Genomic DNA, 25,900 nt, shown 5'->3' on the forward strand with positions numbered 1-25,900 from the left:
GATCCATGAATATAATCAAACTGATTTATAGCAAAGTAATGCTGATTAGGAGGAAGGGAGAACAAGATCAATACATGATGTTAATACAACTGATTATCTTTATGCTAACAAAAGGAATTTGTCTCCTCACACCATATAAAAAAAATAAATCAATCTCAGAAGAATATGGAAGACAAAACTAAAAATTTTTTAAAAGATATGACAATATCTTCATTTACTTAATTTCAATAAGGAAATATGTCTCCAGCACAATCTCAATAAATTTGAAAATTTTTAAATTTGACATTATTAAACGTCAGATCAATATAAACACTGTTGATGGGACTCAAAGTTGGTATAAGGACATCTAAACATATTCCTAGAAGATTGATTGTGAATCTAATTTTCATAAAATTTAAGACTATGACATGGTTCAGAAAACTTCTCTAACTTCATAAAGCTCCTTCTATTTTTATGCAGTCTGTAAAAGTACAATGGCATGTCTTGTAAGGTTTTCTTTTATCTCCCTCTCCCACTCTGTTCCCCTCTCCCACTTTTATCTCCTTTTCTTTCCTCTGTCTCTGTTGCCCCTATGCTCCTCAATTTTGGTTCCACTCCCAGAAACTTCTCAATGGGTCCTACAAGTGAGCATTAGCGGGTAAGTCTTGAGAGCTCAGAGCTGGGCGACTCAATCACTGCAGGCCTCAGCATAGGTCCTTTCCACTGATCCAGCCAGGCAGGCAAAAACTCCCCAATTTCAAAAGGCCTCATTACACTTTCAAACGGGTTGTTCACCACTTTGAGGTGCTTCTATGCTCAGGTCCAGACACCCCAATGCTTCTCTCTACTTTCTTATACATAAAAAACTGATAAATTTAAGTCTTTTGTTAATCTTTCATCTGCTTGTATCTTGAGGTTCATGGAAATACTTCATCTCTAGCTTTTGTTACAAATGTTTTCATGGGTTTTTATTTTCTATCTAGTTGTTCTATTTTTACGTGGAAATTCAGAAAGATAAAAAGCAAAAAACTAAGTTTCACCCTCAGTGCAATCACTCCAGACCTAAGTAAGGTCTGAGACTATATTTTATTTATTTATCTTTTATTTTAATTGGAGGCTAATTACTTTACAGTATTGTGGTGGGTTTTGCCATACATTCACATGAATCAGCCATGGGTGTACATGTGTTCCCCATCCTGACTCTCCCTCCCCATTCCATCCCTCAGGGTCATCCCAGTGCACCAGCCCTGAGCACCCTGTTTCATGCATCGAACTTGGACTGGCAATCTATTTCACGTATGATAATATACATGTTTCAATGATATTCTATCAGATCATCTCACCCTCACATTCTCCCACAGAGTCCAACAATCTGTTCTTCACATCTGTGTCTCTTTTACTATCTCACATATAGGGTCATCGTTACCACCTTTCTAAATTCCATATATATGCGTTAATATATTGTATTGGTGTTTTTCTTTCTGACTTACTTCACTCTGTATAATAGGCTCCAGTTTCATCCACTTCATTAGAACTGATTCAAATGCATTCTTTTTAATAGCTGAGTAATATTCCATTGTGTATATGTACCACAGCTTCTTATCCATTCATCTGTCAGTGGACATCTAGGTTGCTTACATGTCCTGGCTATTATAAACAGTGCTGTGATAAACACTGGGGTACATGTGTCTCTTTCAATTCTGGTTTCCTCGGTGTGTATGCTCAGCAGTGGGATTGCTGGGTCATATGGCAGTTCTATTTCCACTTTTTTAAGGAATCTCCACACTGTTCTCCATAGCAGCTATACTACTTTGCATTCCCACCAACAGTGTAAGAGGGTTCTCTTTCTCCACACCCTCTCCAGCATTTATTGCTTGTAGACTTTTGGATAGCAGCCATTGACCAGCGTGAGATGGTACCTCATTGTGGTTTTGATTTGCATTTCTCTGATAATGAGTGATGTTGAGCATCTTTTCATGTGTCTGTTAGCCATCTGTATGTCTTCTTTGGAGAAATGTCTGTTTAGTTCTTTGGCCCATTTTTTGATTGGGTCATTTATTTTTCAGGAATTGAGCTGCAGGAGTTACTTGTATATTTTTGAGATTAATTCTTTGTCAATTGCTTCATTTGCTATTATTTTCTCCCATTCTGAAAGCTGTCTTTCACCTTGCTTATAGTTTCCTTCATTGTGCAAAAGCTTTTAAGTTTAATTAGGTCCCATTTGTTTATTTTTGCTTTTATTTCCATTACTCTGAGAGATGGGTCATAGAGAATCCTGCTATAATTTATGTCAGAGAGTGGTTTGCTTATGTTTTCCTCTAGGAGTTCTATGGTTTCTGGTCTTACATTTAGATCTTTAATCCATTTTGAGTTTATTTTTGTGTATGGTGTTAGAAAGTGTTCTAGTTTCAGTCTTTTACAAATGGTTGACAAGTTTTCCCAGCACCACCTGTTAAATAGATTGTCTTTTCTCTATTGTATATTCTTGCCTCCTTTGTCAAAGATAAGGTGTCCATGGGTGTGTGGATTTATCTCTGGGCTTTCTATTGTGTTCCACTGATCTATGTTTCTGTCTTTGTGCCAGTACCATACTGTCTTGATGACTGTTGTTTTGTAGTATAGCGTGAAGTCAGGCAGGTTGATTCCTCCAGTTCCACTCTTCTTTCTCAAGATTGCTTTGGCTATTCGAGGTTTTTTGTAATTCCATACAAACTGTGGAATTGTTTGTTCTAATTCTCTGAAAAAAACCGTTGGTAGCTTGATAGGGATTGCATTGAATCTATAGATTGCTTTGGGCAGTATACTCATTTTCACTACATTGATTCTTCCGATCCATGAACATGGTATATTTCTCCATCTATTTGTGTCATCTTTGATTTCTTTCACCAGTGTTTTATAGTTTTCTATATATAGGTCTTTTGTTTCTTTAGGTAGGTCTACTCCTAAGTACTTTATTCTTTTCGTTGCAATGGTGAATGGAATTGTTTCCTTAATTTCTCTGTTTTCTCATTGTTAGTGTATAGGAATGCAAAGGATTTCTGTGTGTTAATTTTATATCCTGGAACTTTACTGTATTCACTGATTAGCTCCAGTAATTTTCTGATGGAGTCTTCAGGGCTTTCTATGTACAGGATCATGTCATCTGCAAACAGTGGGAGTTTTACTTCTTCTTTTCCAATCTGGATTCCTTTTATTTATGTTTTTGCTCTGATTGCTGTGGCCAAAACTTCCAAAACTATGTTGAACAGCAGTAGTGAGAGTGGGCATCCTTGTCTTGTTCCTGACTTTAGGGGAAATGCTTTAAGTTTTTCAACATTGAGGATAATGTTTGCTGTGGGTTTATCATATATGGCTTTTATTATGTTGAGGTGTGTTTCTTCTATGCCTGCTTTCTGGAGGGTTTATGTCATAAATGGATGTTGAATTTTGTCAAAGGCTTTCTCTGCATCTATTGAGACAATCATGTGGTTTTTATCTTTTAATTTGTTAATGTGGTGTATCACATTGACTGATTTGCGAATATTGAAGAATCTTTGCATCCCTGGGATAAAGCCCACTTGGTCATGATATATGATCTTTTTAACATGTTGGATTCTGTCTGCTAGAATTTTGTTAAGGATTTTTGCATCTATGTTCATCAGTGATATTGGCCTGTAGTTTTTTTGTGGCATCTTTGTCTGGTTTTGGTGTTAGGATGATGGTGGCATCATAGAATGAGATTGGAAGTTTACCTTCCTCTGCAATTTTCTGGAAGAGTTTGAGTAGGATAGGTGTTAGCTCTTCTCTAAATTGTTGGTAGAATTCAGCTGTGAAGCCGTCTGGTCCTGGGCTTTTGTTTGTTGGAAGATTTTTGATTATGGTTTCAATTTCTGTGCTTGTGATGGGTCTATTAAGATTTTCTATTTCTTCATGGTTCAGTTTTGGAAAGTTATACTTTTCTAAGAATTTGTCCATTTATTCCAAGTTATCCATTTTATTGGCATATAATTGCTGACAGTAGTCTCTTATGACCCTTTGTATTTCTGTGTTGTCTGTTGTGATTTCTCCATTTTCATTTCTAATTTTGTTGATTTGATTTTTCTCCCTTTGTTTCTTAACGAGTCTGGCTAATGGTATGTCTATTTTATTTATCTTCTTGAAGAACCAGCTTTTAGCTTTGTTGATTTTTGCTATGGTCTCTTGTTTCTTTTGCATTTATTTCTGCCCTAATTTTTGTGATTTCTTTCCTTCCACTCACCCTGGGGTTCTTCATTTCTTCCTTTTCTAGGTGCTTTAGGTGTAGAGTTAGGTTATTTATTTGATTTCTCTCCTGTTTCTTGATATAGGCTTGTATTGCTATGAACCTTCCCCTTAGCACTGTTTTTTCTGAATCCCATAGGTTTGGGGTTGTTGTGTTTTCATTTTCATTCATTTCGATGCATATTTTTATTTCTTTTTTGATTTCTTCTGTGACTTGTTGGTTATTCAGAAGTGTGTTGTTTAGCCTCCATATGTTTGTATTTTTAATACTTTTTTTTCCTGCAGCTGATATACTGCATTGTGATCAGAAAAGATGCTTGAGATTATTTCAATTTTTTTGAATTTACCAAGGTTTGATTTATGGCCCAAGATGTGATCTATCCTGGTAGAAGGTTCCGTGTGCGCTTGAGAAAAAGGTGAAATTCACTGTTTTAGGGTGAAATGTCCCAAAGATATCAATTAGGTCTAACTGGTCCATTGTATCATTTAAAGTTTGTGTTTCCTTGCTAATTTTCTGTTTAGTTGATCTATCCATAGGGGTAAGTGGGGTATTAAAGTCTCCCACTATTATTGTGTTGCTGTTAATTTCCCCTTTCATATTTGTTAGCATTTGCCTTACACATTGTGGTGCTCCTATGTTGGGTACATATATAATTGTTATATCTTCTTCTTGGATTGATCCTTTGATCATTATGTAGTGTCCTTCTTTGTCTCTTTTCAGGGCTTTTATTTCAAAGTCTATTTTATCTGATATGAGTATTGCTACTTTTGCTTTCTTTTGGTCTCCGTTTGTATGAAATATCTTTTTCCAGCCCTTCACTTTCAATCTGTATGTGTCCCTAGGTTTGAGGTGGGTCTCTTGTAGACAGCATATATAGGGGTCTTGTTTTTGTATCCATTCAGCCAGTCTTTGTCTTTTGGTTGGGGCATTCAACCCATTTACATTTAAGGTAATTACTGATAAGTATGATCCCATTACCATTTACTTTGTTGTTTTGGGTTTGAGTTTATACACCCTTTCTGTGTTTCCTGTCTAGAGAAGATCCTTTAGCATTTGTTGGAGAGCTGGTTTGGTGGTGCTGAATTCTCTCAGCTTTTGCTTGTCTGTAAAGCTTTTGATTTCTCCTTCATATTTGAATGAGATCCTTGTTGGGTACAGTAATCTGGGTTGTAGGTTTTTCTCTCATCATTCTAAGTATGCCCTGCCATTTCTTTCTGGCCTGAAGAATTTCTACTGAAAGATCAACTGTTATCCTTATGGGGATCCCCTTGTGGGTTATTTGTTGTTTTTCCCTTCCTGCTTTTAATATTTGTTCTTTGTGTTTGATCTTCATTAATTTGATTAATATGCATCTTGGGGTGTTTTGCCTTGGGTTTATCCTGTTTGGGACTCTCTGGGATTCTTGGACTTGGGTGGCTATTTCCTTCCCTACTTTAGGGAAGTTTTCAACTATTATCTCCTAAAGTATTTTCTCATGGCCTTCCTTTTTGTCCTCTTCTTCTGGGACACCTACGATTCGAATGTTGGGGTGTTTAACATTGTCCCAGAGGTCTCTGAGGTTGTCCTCATTTCTTTTAATTTTTTTCTTTTTCCTCTCTGCTTCATTTATTTCCACCATTCTATCTTGCACCCCAGTTATCCTATCTTCTGCATCAGTTATTCTACTGTTGGTTCCCTCCAGAGTGCCTTTGATCTCAGTTACTGCATTATTCATTATTGATTGACTCTTTTTTATTTCTTCTAGGTCCTTGTTAAAAGTTTCTTGCATCTTCTCAATCCTTGCTGAGACTGTATTTTAAAAAGTAACTTTGCACCAATGTTTTCTTAGGTTAGTCTCCCAAAGCAAAATGAGACCTAATCAAGCTTGTAAGCTTTTACACACCAAAGGAAACCCTAAAATAAACAAAACAAAAAGACAACCTAGAGGCTGGGAGAAAATATTTGCAAATGATGCAACTGACAAGGGCTTAATTTCCAAAATATTCAAACAGCTCATACAATTCAACAACAAAACAATCCAATCAAAAAATGAGCAAAAGAACTAGACAGACATTTCTCCAAAGAAGACATACAGATGGGCAACAAGCACATGAAAGGATGCTCAACATCACTAATTATTACAATAAGGTACTGTCTCACTCCAGTCAGAATGGCAATCATTAGAAAGCCTACAAATAAATGATAGGGATTCCCTGGTGGTTCAGTGGTAAAGAATCTGCCTGACAATGCAGGAGACATAGGTTCAATCCTTGATTTGGAAAGATCCCACATGTGGCGGAACAACTAAGCCCATGAGCCACAACTATTGAGCCGACATGTTGCAACTACTGAAGCCTATGGGCCCTAGAACCTGTGCTCCACAACAAGAGAAGCCACCACAGTGAGAAGCCCACAACTGCAACTAGAGAGTAGCCCCCGTTCACCGCAGCCTAGCATAAGACCTAAGAAAAACCGTGCAGCAGCAAAGACCTAGCACACCCATAAATGAATAAAATTATATATATATGCATGTGTGTATATATGTATTTATATACATGTAAGAGTCTGCAAACTCTAAAAACAAAAATAATAAATACTGAATAGAATGCAGAGAAAAGGGAACCAACCCTCTCACACTGTTGGTGAAAATATAAATTGGTATACTCATATGGAAAACACTATAGAGGTTCCTCAAAAAACCAAAACTAGAGTTGCCATATGATCCAGGAATCCTACTCCTGGGCATATACCCAGACAAAACTGCAATTCAAAAAGATACACGCACCCCCATGTTCACAGTAGCACTATTTACAATGGCCAAGACATGGAAACATCTGTCCATCAACAGATAAATGGATAAAGATGGGGTACATATACATAAAGGAAAACTAATCAGCCATAAAAAAAAAAGGATGAAATAACACCATTTGCAGCAACACAGATACAACTAGAGATTATCATACTAAATAAATCAGAAAGAGCAAGACAAACACTACAAGGTATTACCTATACGTGGAATCTAAAGTATGACACAAATGAACCTATCCATGAAACAGAATCACAGTACAGAGAACAGCTGGTGGTTGCCAAGGGGAGGGGGTTAGGCGAGGGATGGAAAGGGAGGTTGGAATTGGTAGATGTAAGCTTTTATATACAGAATGGATAAAGATTAAGATCCTACTGTATAGCACAGAGAACTATATTCAATATCCTATGATAAACCATAATTAAAAAGAATATTTTAAAAAAGAATGTATATATGTATAGCTGAATCACTTTGTTGTTCAGCAATAATTAACACAACATTGTAAATCAACTGTATTTATACTTCAGTTTTAAAAAGGTAACTGCTTCTATATTTTCTCTGATTGACAGAAATATCTACATTAATGTTTTACTTTGCTATTTAATCATGAATACATTCCAAATTCATGATTGGGGCAAATCACTTCAACATAAAATGTATTTCTGAAAGAGAACACAATTATTTCATATGCAAAAACCGAGAACTAAGTTCCCAAAGAAGCACCACATTGAACACATGGGGATGCTGCCAGGTATTTTAAATCTTCTTGGGAAACAAGGCAGTATCTGTCAGATACCATATGAACTATGTAAGTGTTTAGATCTAGTTATTTAATTGAACGAAACTTTTAACATTTCTGTTGGCCGAGGGGCACTGTGAAAAAATTACTAAGATACCATGGGTGCCATAAAACCACATATCTTAATGAAACTTGCCTTTTGGAAAGCAAATTTCACCTCATTTGATGATTTCATAAGATGAGTAAAAGAGTATCAGAATACACACATTCAAAGAAAGAGCAACACTGTTATTATCATGTAATAAGCCAACCAATGAGGAACCTGGGAATTCATTGGATGTCTTTGGTTGGCCAGAGGAAGAAAAAGACCCATAAATGATAAATGAATGTCAAAAATGTATTTTAAACCAATATTTAGGTTGTGGAGTCAAAATAACTTTTGTAGCTATTAATATGATCATGAAATGAACAGAAGCACTGCATTTTAAATGCAACTTCGAAAGCAATCTCATTTTAGCAGGAATTATATAACTGCAAATTAAGAGAACTTAATAGTCATGCAATTTGAGGTTTTTTACTCCCCGTCCTTCATCTGTAGCTACAGCCCTTCGTCTCCAAGATTTTCAAGAGCAATGAACTGTGAACCAGTTCACTGGCTTCAGGTATTTTATTTATTTTTGAATGAATTCCTTCCTCAGCTCACTCTTGCTCACCTCAATCCAATGCCAAAGAGCAACAATGACTGAAACCTTCATCCTTCTGCTCTATGCACTATATCTGACAATTCTTCGCTAAGTATATTCATTTTTCAAAAATTCTTTTTTAAGTGTTCTTTATATTATGTATCTGTAGCATTAATATATCAGATTCTAAAATGCTTTGATGCTAGTGCTGTTTTCAATCATATAAGAAGTTATCAAGAAAAGGTTATAAGCTACTAGATGGCTCTAAGACACCATCCATTGTAAGATGCATCCTGATAGCAGAAAGACAAAAATTTCCAATACTGTGTTATAACTTACAATAAAGAAATGGAGTACACCACTGCTTACTTACATTTTCACTGCAGTAAATAAAAAAAAAAAAATTAATTTGTATTCAGTATCGTACAGTACTCTTGTATACTGAATGGAAGCTCACCTACTAGATGCATTTGTATGTGCACCATCAACTGTTAAATGATTAGGTAACTTGTGTTTTAAATGCTTTCCTTAAGCAGAATTGTCAGATATCTGAAATGCTGATCTGAACTGTCAGATACGTGTTGAGTGTTTTCTATTATAATATCTGGGAACTTGTTTATGGTTTGATGTGGGCTGGAAATTTTTTTTTTTCTATTAAAAATAACAGAATATAGGGTACCACTTCTTAAAAAACGGACACACACTAAAGATGCACCTGTATACTGAATAGGTATGTAACAAAAATATAAAAACTAGTAAGTACTTACTGGGAAGGAGGCAAGTTGAAGGGTGGGGCATGGAAATATCTATATTAGGTACAATATGCAAACTGCTGAAATATGTATATTTGTTAAAAACGATAACAAATCATATTTGTACCTATAGAATTACTAGAAAAAACAGACACACTAAATTGTTAACAGTAAAATTACAAACTTTTACGTTCTATAGCTCTGTAATTATAAAATAATAAAATGGAAATAAAATATTTAATGGAAGGGGGAGAGAGGAGGAACCAGTAATACAACCACTGCCATCGTTTGTTCTCTGACATGACATATTTCACAAAGTTAATGTGGTACTTTAGATTATGAGCTATTCTTAAGGGACATACAGACTGGGATGCATTAGATCTAGTTTATAGATAATATACATTGAACTAGCCAACATATGGTATGATCAGCAAGCTCAAATTAAAAAAAAGTAATATCCTAAAAATACTGGATATATATAGGTAGCATTTCCCTTGGCACACTGTGCAATTTCTGTTAACTTCTTTGTTTAATTTTATTACAACAATATGCCTTTGAACACCTATTATGTAACTTAAACCATTTGGTACTGCCAGTAGTACCAAAATATCAATAAATACGGCTCCAGTTTTCAAGAAGCTTAATATATAGAAACACTGTCCAATACAACTTTCTACAATAATGGAAAAAGTTCTATATCTGCACTGTTCAATATGGTGGCCATTAATAGCATGCAACTATTGAGCATTTGCAACATGGCTGACATGACTAAGAATTTAAATTATTTTATTTTATTTACATGAATTTAAATACCACTTATGGGGCTAGTACCTATGGTATTGGACAGCATGAGGCTACAGCAAGACAAGGAAAAAATAAACATAACTTCAGTTTGTCATGGTACACACTAAACTAGAAATAGATACAAAGGTTATGAAAGCAAGGGAAAGGAATGCTAAAGGCCATCACTTTGAATGGCTTCTGAAAGTACTGATGGAAGAAAAGGCATCACACAAAAAGAGGAACCCAAACAACTAAAGGCATACATGTAAAAGTGCACTGCAGAGAGATTTAAAAGTAGTTTTATATTACTCATGGAAAAACTCACTATAAACAGAGAAGACAATGGAAATAAAGGCATGTGGGGCCACAATGTACTAATATTATATGTAAGGTTTAGGAGCTCATCTTTATTGTATTAGAAAGCGGAATAGGCACTGGTAAGTAAACCTGGTAATTAGTATGATTAGATCTGTGCTCACAGTTGGAATAAATTAGTGTAAATTAGAGGAAGATAAGAAATTCTAGCCAAAAACTGGAGTTACATTTCCTTAGAAGAAGCTTGGAGAAGGCAATGGCACCCCACTCCAGTACTCTTGCCTGGCAAATCCCATGGACAGAGGAGCCTGGTAAGCTGCAGTCCATGGGGTTGCTAAGAGTCGGACACAACTGAGCGACTTCACTTTCACTTTTCACTTTCATGCATTGGAGAAGGGAATGGCAACCCATTCCAGTATTCTTGCCTGGAGAATCCCAGGGACGGGGGAGCCTGGTGGGCTGCCGTCTATGGGGTCGCACAGAGTCGGACAAGACTGAAGCGACTTAGCAGCGGTAGCAAGAGCAGAAGAAGCTTGACAATTCTTCTAAGAAGAAACTGTAAACCATTTATATAATTAAATTGTCCTGTCTGTATAGCAGTCTGTTCATCTAAATAAACTTCAAAGACTCTATTCAAACTTTAGTAAGAAACAAAACACAAGAAGTAGATAGCAGTGGAAAAATCAATACTTCAACCAACGCCCATTTGAAAGTCACTAAGTTTTAGCACAAAGCTGAGGAAATGCACCTTCCCAAATGAGTTCCTAAGTCTTTAATCAAGTCCACAATGAAATAAGAATTGGCAAAGTATTATCCTTTTTATTAAATTCTGGAACATTAGCTTATTATTATCAGAATGCTTAAATATCACTATAAGACATCAACTGCATTCCAAAAATAAAAGGCCTCAAAGATAAATTAAAACAAGATAAATTAAAATAGATATAAACATGAATACAAAGAAATCCTACTTTATCCATGAAAAACAACAAATAAAATTCCAAAAACATGGAATTTAAAAAAATCCAAATCATTTCATCTCAGCATACATATACAGACTCTAAGTGCTACCAATACAGTAGTAATTTATCTACTGTTCCTTTGAATTTCCCATATGCAATTAGTATATCATCATAATTATCATACCAGAAATTATATTTCTATACATGTACTTTTCAGAAAAGTCTTTTAAAAATAAAATAATTTTACAATAGAAATTTAAACAACTGTTTCCAAGAATATTCCAACATGCATTGACTGTTACTAAGTAAAAAGAAAAGTGAAAATATTTTTAGGCAGAAAAACCCTAACTAAAAATGAATTTTCTGGTAAGCTAAAAAGCCTGGATTAGTTATAATAATGTGACTGAAACAGTGTGACTCAAAACAATTTTTTTTAGAGCAGAATAAACAGAAACTAGGAAATCTCTTCATGTATAAAATATAATCTGATTTTATTCCTAAGTGTAAAATTTGGAATTCTCTATTAATATGATCTCATAAAGTAAATTAATCACACTGTGTGATGATACAAAACTTCTATACTTACATTTTACAAACTGGATTATGAAAAGCCACACAATCTAGAATTACGATATTCTTTAAAAAAAACAACCAGCATAATCTATCAAAATACAGAACCAAGTAGTGTAACCAATGAAATCTTACATGAGTCAAGGTAGTTGGAAGTGGTTGTGAGGTAGGAGGAGTCACAGCTAGTGTAATTAATGAACAAAAGCCATGCTGATCAAGTCTATAAGAGCAATTCAGAGCAGGAAAGGTTACAGGGAGAACTGCTTCTGCATAGCCACCACTTACTCTGGCTTATTAAATTATAAAAATCTGGCAAGAAACTTCAGACATAAAATTGGGTCAAATTCTAGAAAGGTTAAATATGACTCTATTTTTCATTATGTATAGGACCTAAGTCTTGTGTTCAAAGGCTCTTTGTTACTTCACCATGAATTTCCTCCACTGTTCACTTTTTCAATCTGAGGGAAGAAAAGACTAACCAGACTAAAACTAATGATTAGAAAGATAAATGGTTAGTTAACAAAGCTGCTACTATCACACTAGTTGCCTTCACAGCCTGCAGAGAATAACACCTGGTGGTAAGGGGCAGAGGGAGGTTGGATATCTATTTGTGAAAGAAGCCTAAAGCTTATTCCTACTTGAGTTATGAACTATTGCTTATTCTAAATCACTACATAATTTGACATTAAATTATTAGCAAATTAATAAAACATTTTCTTTGAGAAAATTAAATTCAAATGTTATATGGGTTTTTTAAAAAAAATCACTATTTAATAGTACTATCTTTAAAATTCACCTTCTTTTAAAAGCTCAGAAAGAAACAGGAATATTACATTTCAACTATCCTTTCAGCATCCTTACATATTTAGTAGAGGATGGATATTATTAACTACCTAAATAGAGAGCAAGAATCCAGTATTGTAAGGAAAGCAAACTAATGATAATAGATAAGCTAATTTAATACAATATGAGTGTCTGAGTACCCTGATCTCTACTTCTTTTATACTCTAACCAATTGTGTCTACATCTCTGTGATGCTATAGTACCCTGAATATAGTCCAAGACTTCAGGCTTAGTCTTCAGGAAGAATATGTGTAAAGGCAATCAACATTTTATGGAATACTAACTCTGAATCCAGCCATGAAGTCATAAATTGTGTATTAGATAATCTAACTTTTGACATATATATACACACCAGGAAATTTATGCTCTGACACTAAAAGAACATATGCATATTTATTATATAAATACATGTACATCATTTGTAATAATATACATTTATTATAAGCATGGTTTAGTCTGAAAAACGTTCCCAACTATTTCAACTGTATAAACCAACATGCATGTTTTTAAAATTATAACCCCAATTTTTCAAACTCAGGTGTATCCAACCTGCTGATTCCAATTAAATACAACATATTAAGCAGTTCATGTAACTATATAACCAATAGAAAATAAGAAAAAAAAATGGATCTTACCTGGTAGTTTCTTTTCTCAGATAATGTATGTCCATCAGTCCTCACCATAGAGTCGTGTCCTTTCCTCACAGTACTGGAGGCAATCAAATAGAACTGTCACTCAAGGGTCGTGTCACAGGAAGGACCGCCCACCAGTTCTCCCTCTAGAGTGGAATTATCCAAAAGCCGTCATAATTACTAACATGTAAACATATGAACAGCAGCAAAAATATCCAATATGATACATAGAAAACAAAACCAAAAGTACTTTTAATATTCTAATTGATCTTCCTCTTAACCATCTAGGAAGGGCTGGACTGGCAGACATACGTTATTTGAGATAGAAGTTATTAAATATGAAAACCTTTTCCTTTGCAATTAAAACTGTCCGCCAGACTGCACACATAGGAAGAAAGTTATAATGAATAAAAATGGAGTGAACAAATAAATGCAGCCCTGAATTGACATATTTTTTCTTTTAAGTAAACATTGTCCTGTTAATTTCAGAAATGTTCAGTTAATTCAGATCCTGTTATTTAATTTCAAATTCCTCTCCTCCAAATGCTTACTTATATAGCTGCTATTTATTCAGTTTATGAGGTTTATTCCTATGCCATAGGATGTGAATACATCATATAATCTTAGAATTGTAAACAGATGCAATAGTCCATTAAAATTTATCCCAATGAAGGGTAGCAACAAATGTCAACTTTCTAGATGCCTTGGTCGTTCAGTCCTCCAATTTCATGCATGCTCTAACAATTTGCTTTTTTACATCAGGGCAAAAAAATTAACATAGCTTATTTCTTAACCTGGCTAGAGATAAACAAGTCCATAAATGACTAAGCACTGTAAACCTCAGACACATTAAAAGGAAAAAAAACAAACAAATCACTGAGGCAGAGCTACTAATTGCCAGAGATGTTAACTCAAAACTGTAAATTGAATATGAAAGACCAAAAATTCAAAAGCGGTATCTACAAAGAATTTGTAAACAGATGTTTTCAAAACACAAGTTTTACTTTTACCTAACTTTTAGTAAAATGTTTACTGCTTGCAATGTGGGGCACCTGGCTTCGAGCCCTGGATTGGGAAGATCCCCTGGAAAAGGAAATAGCAACCCACTCCAGTACTCTTGCCTGGGAAATTCCATGGATGGAGGAGCCTCGTAGGCTACTGTCCATGGGATTGCAAAGAGTAGGACACAACTGAGCGACTTCTTTCACTTTCACTTTTCCCCTAGGAAAGCAGTAAGTAGCATACATACAAAAGTCACAACAGTTGCTAACCACTAAAAATTATAATCAAATTTAGAGCAATCATTTAACATCAGACAAAATTCACTTTGGAAGAGGATGACATCTAATTTAAATTCACAAGAAGTATGAATCAATTTTATTAAAACCAATAAACATGCATATACACGTACAGATGGATTACCCCTAAAAAGCAATCTAGTAAGAAGAGCAGAATATTTTTCAAGGAAAACATTAAAATTAGTATTGTTAGGTTTACGTTTTAAAAAGAATTCAAGTAGTAAAAACCTATTCGCCACCTCCCATTTTATGTTTGGTAACAAGTTACTGGGTACTTAATTGTGACCATCTTACATTGTAAATGTTTCGCTAAAATACTTCAAAGATGCCTGGCTCTATGGCAAAAATGTAACTGCACTACCAAATTTATATGTACTACTGGAATTAAACATCTCTTTTAAAAGTAACAAAGGAGAAAAGTTTTTTAAAGAATAAGTGTATTTATCACTATAAATATAATCCTAGCAACTGGATTATTCATAAAGAAAAAATGATCTAGTGAATTGGGGGGGTCAAGAACAGTTTAAGTGACATATTCAACTTCAATTTAAATGTTCATGACAACCACAAAATGAGAAGAAAAGTATATATTATGCATCCCACATCCCCGAAACAACATTAACCTTGTTTCAATGTATTTTATAATAAAATAGATTAAAACAGCACTTGTCTCATTAACATATTAATGACAACGTTGAATTCAGTGAACAGTAAGTGTGAAATTTCAGTTTTTTCTTAGGAAATTAAGCATGTTTTCCTTCTTAAGTTTAAAAATAAGTTGATGCACTATCCTCCATTTGTACTGGTTTAATAAAAGATATGTCAGAAATCTAAAGTCAGGCAAGGCCATCCCATTTTCAACAGCCTAACATTATACATATAAGAGATGATTAGGACTTTTTCTACTAAATAATACTATAATTAAAAATAAAAGTTAATATTTAACCTGTACATTCACCAGATAACAGAAAAATACTAATTTTAGAGTACTATGGATTAGTACAAAAGTAAAACTTGTTTCTTTTGTCTCCCCAGTGTGGGTAACATTAAGTATTTCACAGCTTAGGGTTTCAAACAACAGCCACTATAGGCACACCTCCAAGAACTGCAGGTCCGGTTCCAGATCACAGCAATAAAGCAAATATCACAGTGAAGCAAGTCATGCAAATTTTTCAGTTCCCCAATGCACATAACTATTTGTTTACACTATACTGTAGCCTATTAAGTGTACAACAGCATTATGTCTTAAAAAAAAAACAATGTACATCCCTTAACTTAAAAAAAAATTACTGCTAAAAAATATTAGCCATCTCTGGAACCTCCAGTGAATCACCATCTTTTTGAAATACTAACATCAAAGATCACTGATCACAGATCACCAAAACAAATAAAACCATGACAAAGTCTGAAATAATCTGAGAATTCCAAAATGGGATAAAGATATAAAGTGAGCAACTATTGGAAAACCACCACCAACACTTGTTTGATGCAGGATTACCACAAACCTTCAATTTGTAAAAACATCACAGAATTAAGCACAATAAAACGAAGTGCAGTTGTTAGGGGAACCAATGACTGAAACTACTCACCCTGGCCAGACATGCGAGTAACCGCTTAACAACAGGAGGTTTTGGTAAGGAGCACAGAACTAACAAGCTACCACCAACTGGAACAATTTGGGAGAGAAGACACCAGTCCACATGTCCCATCAAGCTTTCAGAATCCTTCTCCCTGGCTGAGTGACACACGTGCCACCAGGAAAGACCCTGAGTCAGAATGATAGGCCAGAGACAACCCTGAAACTAATCCCATGTCCATAAAAGCCAAGACTGCAAGCCACGTGGCAGAGCAGTCCTCCTGGGTTCCCTAACTACGCTGCTCTTACCTGGACGCCCCTTCCCAGTAAAGTCTCTTGCTTTGTCAGCACATATGTTTCCTTGGACAATTCACTTCTGAGTGTTAGACAAGAGCCCATCTTGGGCCCTAGAAGGGCCCCTCCTGCAACACAATGAGACAATAAGTGTGCCTGAATATGTCCTAACCAGTATAGCAATCAATATTCTATACGGAACAATAACTAAGAAGCATTATCTTCTTTTAGTAAACAAAGGAAAAAAGAAATGAAGATACTCCATTTTCTTCTAGGTAAACAGATAACATCTGTCAAAATTATCTTATATTAAACTAACATTTGTCACCAATATCTTATAGTAAATGAAAATGCTCAATAATAGACTGTGTTGATGCTCATATTAGGAATGGAAGGACAGTGAATAGATAAAAGAAAGTGTGAATAGATATGTAAGACAGAGAATGTGAAAGGAAGTAAACGTGAGAAAGAACATGTACCGTAGGTGCCTAAATTTACTAAAGTTTATAAGGAAAGATATAAGCATCTGAATGCAGAGTTCCAAAGAATAGCAAGAAGAGATAAGAAAGCCTTCTTCAGCGATCAATGCAAAGAAATAGAGGAAAACAACAGAATGGGAAAGACTAGAGATCTCTTCAAGAAAATGAGAGATACCAAGGGAACATTTCATGCAAAGATGGGCTCGATAAAGGACAGAAATGATATGGACCTAACAGAAGCAGAAGATATTAAGAAGAGATGGCAAGAATACACAGAAGAACTATACAAAAAAGATCTTCACGACCCAGATAATCACGATGGTGTGATCACTGACCTAGAGCCAGACATTCTGGAATGTGAAGTCAAGTGGGCCTTAGAAAACATCACTACGCACAAACCTAGTGGAGGTGATGGAATTCCAGTGGAGCTATTTCAAATCCTGAAAGATGATGCTGTGAAAGTGCTGCACTCAATATGCCAGCAAATTTGGAAAACTCAGCAGTGGCCACAGGACTGGAAAAGGTCAGTTTTCATTCCAATCCCAAAGAAAGGCTGCACAATTGCACTCATCTCACATGCTAGTGAAGTAATGCTCAAAATTCTCCTGCCAGGCTTCAGCAATATGTGAACCGTGAACTTCCTGATGTTCAAGCTGGTTTTAGAAAAGGCAGAGGAACCAGAGATCAAATTGCCAACATCCGCTGAATCATGGAAAAGGCAAGAGAGTTCCAGAAAAACATCTATTTCTGCTCTATTGACTATGCCAAAGCCTTTGACTGTGTGGATCATAATCAACTGTGGAAAATTCTTCAAGAGATGGGAGTACCAGACCACCTGACCTGCCTCTTGAGAAATCTGTATGCAGGTCAGGAAGCAACAGTTAGAACTGGACATGGAACAACAGACTGGTTCCAAATAGGAAAAGGAGTATGTCAAGGTTGTATATTGTCACCCTGCTTATTTAACTTATATGCAGAGTACATCATGAGAAACGCTGGACTGGAAGAAGCACAAGCTGGAATCAAGATTGCCGGGAGAAATATCAATAACCTCCGATATGCAGATGACACCACTCTTACGGCAGAAAGTGAAGAGGAACTCAAAAGCCTCTTGATCAAGGTGAAAGAGGAGAGTGAAAAAGTTGGCTTAAAGCTCAACATTCAGAAAACGAAGATCATGGCATCCAGTCCCATCACTTCATGGGAAATAGATGGGGAAACAGTGAAAACAGTGTCAGACTTTATTTTGGGGGGCTCCAAAATCACTGTAGATGGTGACTGCAGCCATGAAATTAAAAGACGCTTACTCCTGGGAAGGAAAGATATGACCAACCTAGATAGCATATTCAAAAGCAGACACATTACCCTGCCAACAAAGGTTCGTCTAGTCAAGGCTATGGGTTTTCCTGTGGTCATGTACGGATGTGAGAGTTGGGCTGTGAAGAAGGCTGAGTGCTGAAGAATCGATGCTTTTGAACTGTGGTGTTGGAGAAGACTCTTGAGAGTCCCTTGGACTGCAAGGAGATCCAATCAGTCCATTCTGAAGGAGATCAGCCCTGGGATATCTTTGGAAGGAATGATGCTGAAGCTGAAACTCCAGTACTTCGGCCACCTCATGCGAAGAGTTGACTCATTGGAAAAGACTCTGATGCTGGGAGGGATTGGGGGCAGGAGGAGAAGGGGACGACAGAGGATGAGATGGTTGGATGGCATCACTGACTCGATGGACGTGAGTGTGGGTGAACTCTGGGAGTTGGTGATGGACAGGGAGGCCTGGCGTGCTGCGATTCATGGGGTCGGGAAGAGTCGGACACAACTGAGCGACTGAACTGAACTGATGCACTGTTTCCCCAGTAAATTTTAGAAAGTTATAAAAGACAAACATTTATAAAACTAAAATGAAGTTTTCTATAAGGCAGTGATGCCAAGACAGAAAAAAATAAACTGTAGTTACCTTTCTACCTTAAAAAACTAAAAAATTAGGAAAAAATATATCAAACAATGATTTTCAGAAACTTAATATCATCTCAGGCCAGAGATCAAGAGAAAAAACCAAGTGAAGTAAGGCTTTATTGCCTATAGAGTTATGAGGCTGAAACACAGGGAGGGGGTTAGGGGCTGGAACCCAATCTGAGCCCCAAGAGTCTCTACGAGTTAAGGGAAAAAAGAATTGAGTTAGGGGAACCACCAAAACAGTTAAATTTCCAGGGCAAATGGAGAGAAGGAAGCTGCAGACAAAGGGCTCCAAAGGTCTAGAGAGAGATTCTCCTCAATGTCTTCGCTAAATCTGTGCATGCATGTGAAAAAAGTTGTTAAGTCCGAAGAAAAAGTCTCTGAAAAGGAGTAGAGTAGTTAGAATAATCCCCTCAAAGGCATGTTCCCATCAACCAGTTAAAGGCGCTCAGTCATGTCCGACTTTTTGCAGCCCCATGGCCTGAAGCCTGCCAGCCTCCTCTGTCCATGGAATTCTCCAGGCAGGAAAACTGGAGTGGGTAGCTTATCCCTTCTCCAGGAGATCTTTACACCCAGGAATCAAACCCGCGTCTCCCGCATTGCAGGCGGATTCTTTACCTTCTGTGCTACCAGGGAAGCCCCTCCCATCAACCAGAGTAGATATTTTAACACAGGGGCTACTGAATACAGTTCAAAAAATAATGAAACCAAAAGAGCTTTAAACCAAAGAATGTTCTTGACCAGCACTAACACAGCTTAAAATCAAGCCTCAAAAAGATCAAACAATTGTAAATAACATTATACCCCAAAATAAAGCTGAAAAATATTTAAAATAATACAACATCAGCATTAAATAATGTAAAATTAAATGTCTGGCTTCCCATCAGAAACACTAGCCATGCAAAGAACCAGGAAATACAATCCACAACAAGGTGAAATATAAAAATGGAAAAAAAAAACCAACAGTGATACAGATGATAGAATCAGTGGACAAGGAGGTTAAAAGGTAGTATAGATGTATTCTATGCTGCTGCTGCTAAGTCACTTCAGTCGTGTCTGACTCTGTGGGACCCCATAGACAGCAGCCCACCAGGCTTCCCCGTCCCAGGGATTCTCCAGGCAAGAACACTGGAGTGGGTGGCCATTTCCTTCTCCAGTGCATGAAAGTGAAAAGTGAAAGTGAAGTAACTCAGTTGTGTCTGACTCTTAGCAACTCCATGGACTATAGCCCACCAGGCTCCTCCGTCCATGGGATTCTCCAGGCAAGAGTACTAGAGTGGGGTGCCATTTCTTTCTCCGAGATGTATTCTATACATTCAAGCAAATAAAGAAAACTATGAACATAATAACAGAAATGCTAAGTATCAAACTGTATCATGCTCTTGGTGGTGGCGGTTATATGACTCTATACATGTGAAAAATACCACAGAATGATAAAAACATGAAAAGGTGAACGCATGAAGAAAATGATGAAGTGAGTTAATTTGCGTATCTAGTCAGTTATATTGACTTCTGGTTTTGAGACACCCCACTCCAGTACTCTTGCCTGGAAAATCCTGTGGAGGGAGGAGCCTGGTGGGCTGCAGTCCATGGGGTCACTAAGAGTCGGACACGACTGAGCGACTTCACTTTCACTTTTCACTTCATGCACTGGAGAAGGAAATGGCAACCCACTCCAGTGTCCTTGCCTGGAGAATCCCAGGGACGGGGCAGCCTGGTGGGCTGCCGTCTATGGGGTCGCACAGAGTCAGACATGACTGAAGCGACTTAGCAGCAGCAGCACTATAGTTATATAAGATGATATCACTGGAAGAAGACAAGTAATGGGCATCTGTACTATTTTTGCATCTTATGAATTTATAATTATTTGAAAGTCCAAAGATTCTTTAAAGGCCCAAACTGATCATTTTAGAGATAAAAATTTAATATCTATAACTAAACATGCATTGGAATTCTTCTGGAGTAAAAAACATCTTAATGAATTTGAAAAGAAAGGCTTAATGAACTTGAAGATACAGCAGGGGAAAAAAATCCAAAATTAAACACAGTGAGAAAAGAAGGTGGCGGGGTGGGGGGAAAGGAACCACAGGACAATGAACTGTGAGTTAATATCAAGTGCGGCAGTGAACTGCTGAGCAACATCACAGAGTCTAAAATTAATCTAACAGTATCCCAGAAAGAGTACAAGAGCAAGAAGGACATTAAAAAAAAGAAAAAAAAAAAACACGCCGAATTCTTCCTAATTTCATGAGAACTATAAACTCAAAGATCCAGTAACTTCAACACCCTCTAAGGAGAACCAAAAAACAAGATTATTATTTGAGAGTCAAACTACTGAAAAATAGTAATAAGGAAATCATAAAGCAGTCAGCAGGAGAAAAAAAGAATATACACAGAGAAACAGAGACATAAATGATGGCCAACATGTCATCAGAAACAAGAGAAAAATTAACTTTTTTTTTGGATGGGGTGGGGTGAGGCTTGTGAGATCTCAGTTCCCAGATCAGGAGGGACTGAACCCAAGCCACGGTAGTAAAAGCCCAGAATCCTAACCTCTAGGTCATCAGGGAATTCCTCTCAACATTTTTAAACTATAGAAAGAAAGAGGAAAATAAAACATTCAACCAAGAACTCTAAATCTATCTAAAATATCTTTCAAAAATGAAAACAAATACAGTCACTGTGGAAGCGTTTGGCAGTTTCTGTTTTGTTTTTTTTTTATGAAGTTAAACATACACTTAACATATATATAGCCCAGCAATTGTGCCCCTGGGTATTTATCAAAGTGTACTGAAAATTAATGCTCATACCAACCTACATGTGAATGTCTGTACCAAGAAAGGTGTCCTCCAGTGTGTGTGTGCTTAGTTGCTCAGTCTTGTCCGACTCTGCAACCCCATGGACTGTAGGCCGCCAGGCTCCTCTGTCCGTGGGGATTCTCCAGGCAAGAATACTGGAGTGGGTTGTCATGCCCTCCTCCAGGGGATCTTCCCAATCCAGGGATAGAACCCAGGTCTCCTGCACTGCAGGCAGATTTTTTACCATCTGAACCACAAGGGAAGGGATAAATAAAATGGTATATCTATACAACAGAATTCTATTTAACAATTTTTAAAAAGCTATTAATTCATGCAACATGGATGAATATTAAAAGTACTTCCTAAGGGAAAGAATTCAGACCAAAAAGGGCATATAGTGTTTCCATTCATATGACATTCTGGAAAGGCAAAGCTATAGAGACAGACAATAGATCAAAGGTTGCCAGGGAACTGGAGAAGGGTGGAGGAGTGACTGAGTACAGAGGAGACAAAGAGGGAACTTGCCTGTCCTGAAATCCATAGAACTTAACCACATGAAGAGTAAAAGCTCAATGTATGCAAATTAAATCAACCAGGAGTCTAGAAATACAAATACAGTTACTGGCAAAGAGTAACTGTATTACAAATGTTTGGCATATCCACACTGAAGAGGGTATGGAAAATGGTGCTGACCTTAATAACTTTGGTAGACAGTATTCTGACTGGTAACTGTAGCAGAAAAAAAAGAACTGTATATGAACACTGTGTTCTGGTTGGTAAAGTGATTCCTTACAAGGCTACAGATTAATGTAATGCTGAAACAACTATACATGTCTACTGAAGACAAGCAATCAGTAAAACAGATGCTGGCTGGTGGGAGCCAGATTTTCCACTTCAGGGAAGTTACAGGTAAGCAAGGAGGAAGAGCTGGAACAAACTATGCAGTACTGGAATAGAGTCAGAGATACCTCTACTGGTACCAGTTTGTTCTCAACCATGAAACACTTTAAATAAGGTAATCATTCAGATTATTAGAGATGGATCATTTTACTGGTATGTTGTATGTTGCTTGAAAATAAGTCTGTAAAATGCTACATATATCAAGCTTGATAAAGTAATATTTAAAAGATCTGTAAGCAATGTAAACAAAGCTGATTTTCTAAAGCCTCCATATTGTACTAAATATTTCCAAATAACTAGTTGAATAAGGATCTCCAATCATTTTAACAGACTGATATCAGAATTAAATTTCAAAAATGCAAAGCATGTAATACATATATCACTAGGGTCTACTCATGCAATAACTTTTATCATATTCAAGATACTTTTAGAATAAAGTTACTGAATATACCAGTAGAAATGATAAACATTTTATGCCTTAACTCCGTTAAAAACCCTTAAAATAGATTTAGTCATGTTATCTGCTTAAATTTGACAAGAAACCAGTAAAAGGGAAACTATAAACCAAATCTTACATAAGAAAAAAAAAAAGCAGGCTTATTCATCCTACGCCTTTCCCTAATATGAGGCTAACAAAAATTAAGCACCTAATATTCTCTAAATAAACGCAAACTGAACCCTGATTTTTATTTCAAAAAAAGATTTCTCAAAACAAGAAATTGGTTAATCAGTGGTAAAATTTCTAGAAAATTTACTTTATTAGTGAGGAGAAATAATCATTAACTTTAGTCTCCATATTCTATTAAGTTCTATATATCATTACCATACAAAAATATTATACCTTGAACAGAACAAGAACCAGACAATCTGAATTCTAGTGAGTATTAGCCTGACCAATCTCTTCTATGTCTTCAGTTTCCTAGTCTGTAAAATAAAGTCATCAATTTACATTAATTTTTTTTAATGTGTGCAGCTCCAATGTTCTGTGTCAAAGCAATCCATTTAGGAAAGTGGGTAATTACAGTTGATTTTTTCCCGTATTTTTTTCCTCTCACTTTATTTCTCAGTAGTACATCATAACACTGCCCAAACATTTTGGAGGTTGGGAATGATATCTAAAAGATTTTAATTTGGTAGTTATTACCACACTCAACTAAGCTACAATGTGAATTTGGTCAGGTTAAAAGAGTTGAACTTGTTAGGCAGGTTTTATTTTCTGATATAGAGGATATTTATATTCCAGATAAGGTATTAATTAGAACACATTACCAGATGTAACCAATTTCACTGAAGCTCAACAAAAGCTGAAGCAAACGCACACAGCTGTTATATTTTAAATCTTAGGCTTCTCAAATTCCAGAACTGTTTCAAAGAAACGTTTTCTTGTTAGTAGGTAGGCTGTAGTTACAAAGATTTTATAAACTATTTCTGACCTAATTTTTGGTTTGATCACATAGATAAATGTTTTCAAAATTCTGAATTGATGACTTATGTTATACACAAGAAATGTGGGCAGACAAAATAAAAATAAATAAAACTCAGGAATTTCTGTTTCATACCAAACTTAGTCTGGGAAAATGTCACATTAACTAAAAATAGTTTTTCCTGAATGTTTCAATAATACAGGTTTCATGGGTCTATGCTTAACATGCAAAGTGAAAAGTCACCAACAAAGAAAAACAAAATAAATCATTATTTATAAATAATAACCATTCTTTTAGAGATTCCCTGGTGGCTCAGAGGTTAAAGCGTCTGCCTCCAATGCAGGAGACCTGGTTTCAATCCCTGGGTCGAGAAGATCCCCTGGAGAAGGAAATGGCAACCCACTCCAGTATTCTTGCCTGGAGAATCCCAGGGACAGAGGTGCCTGGTGGGCTACAGTCCACGGGGTCGCAAAGAGTCGGACACGAAAATCCACTTATTACTGGTTGTTGTAATTTAATGCTTTATAACTTAATTTTGCGTGTCTTCCATTTTCTCCACTGGTACCATTCCTGACACACTACTTCTAACGTATCTGTGTAGTTATGTCACATATATTTCAAGGAGGCTATAGGTACCTGACACGTGCTGTGTCTGCTTAGTCACTCAGTCATGTCCGACTCTTGCAACCCATGGACTGTAGCCCGCCACGCTCCTCTGTCCATGGTGATTCTCCAGGCAAGAATACTGAAGTGGGTTGCCATACCCTCCTCCAGGGGATCTTTGCAAGCCAGGGATGGATAAGTTAAAAAATCAACAGTCTAAAGGCCCAGCATCTCAAGCCAGAAAATATCTACTACCAAGTCTTAAAAGTTCCAAATAAAATGAAATACTACTGAACGTAAATGACAAAAGTGCAATAATTTCTGAACCACAGGCTTTCAAATTAAACGCTCCTCATTTGTTTTAGTCTTAAATGAAATTGGGGCCCAAAATTAAAACAATCAGGGGGTCTTCCTCTGCCTGAAACTTACTTATATGTTTAGGTAAGGTGCTTAACCTCTGTATGATTCAATTACTTCATATAAAGGAAGTAATATCTACAAAGTCTAGCTCACGAGTAAGATCAAAAGTTTGAAATAAATTTACAATACAAAAACCTCATTTCAGTAAATAGCTGTTTAATTAGATCAGACTACCAGATGCATTTAACAATCTGAATGTGTAAATGGCCAAACTATTAGTACTTACTAATTTTCTGTGAAGAACTGAAGCATTGGAAAAGACACTGATGCCAGGAAAGACTGAAGGCAGAAGAAGGGGATGACAGAGGATAGGTAGTTGGATGGTATCACTGACTCACTAGACATGAGTTTGAGCAAACTCCGAGAAATAGTGAAGGACAGGGAAGCCAGGCCTGCTGCAGTCCATGGGGTCACAGAGTTGGACACAACTCAGCAACTGAACAGCAACAATTTTCTGCAAGTTTATAGCTAAATAAAGTTATCAGAATTAATGAAATGTTTTTGTACCATTCACTGCAGTTAGTTACAAATCCACAAAGGTTTCCAAGGAAGAAGCAGCTACCACCAAAGCAGTTCCTCTAAAATAAGACCAAGTAGTATTAGTCTCAGGACCTCTCTGGTGGTCCAGTAGTTAAGATTCCACACTTCTAATGCAGGGGGCACAGGCTCAATTCCTGGTGGGGGAACTAAAATCCCACATGCCACATGGTACAGCCAAAAAATTAGGAAAAAAAAAAAAAAAAAACTTACTCTCACAATTCACTAGAAGGGACTTACTGGTTCTATTGATTCAACAAGGAAATTTGTGTAAGTTATCATCTGTAAGTCAAATTCTTTAGAATATATAAGAGCTCCTTTCTTAATATTCTCCC

General features: G+C 36.4%; 1 protein-coding gene across 8 annotated transcripts in view; it reads right to left on the bottom strand.

Moving 5' to 3' along the window:
• Positions 1–25,900, bottom strand: part of CNOT2 (CCR4-NOT transcription complex subunit 2) — a 132,156-nt gene that overhangs the window by 71,109 nt on the left and 35,147 nt on the right. For 4 of the 8 annotated variants that reach the window (NM_001428275.1, NM_001428276.1, NM_001428273.1 and 1 more), the window contains exon 2: positions 13,287–13,429. The exons of 1 other annotated variant lie outside the window; for it this stretch is intronic. In NM_001428275.1, coding sequence (NP_001415204.1) covers positions 13,287–13,334 — 48 coding nt within the window. In that variant the 5' untranslated portion in view covers positions 13,335–13,429. The remainder of the gene's footprint in view (positions 1–13,286; positions 13,430–25,900) is intronic. 3 more of the 8 variants (NM_001103277.3, NM_001428272.1, XM_059886541.1) reach the window with 1 other exon arrangement.

Source organism: Bos taurus, chromosome 5 (assembly GCF_002263795.3).
Source record: "Bos taurus isolate L1 Dominette 01449 registration number 42190680 breed Hereford chromosome 5, ARS-UCD2.0, whole genome shotgun sequence".
Taxonomy (NCBI): domain Eukaryota; kingdom Metazoa; phylum Chordata; class Mammalia; order Artiodactyla; family Bovidae; genus Bos; species Bos taurus.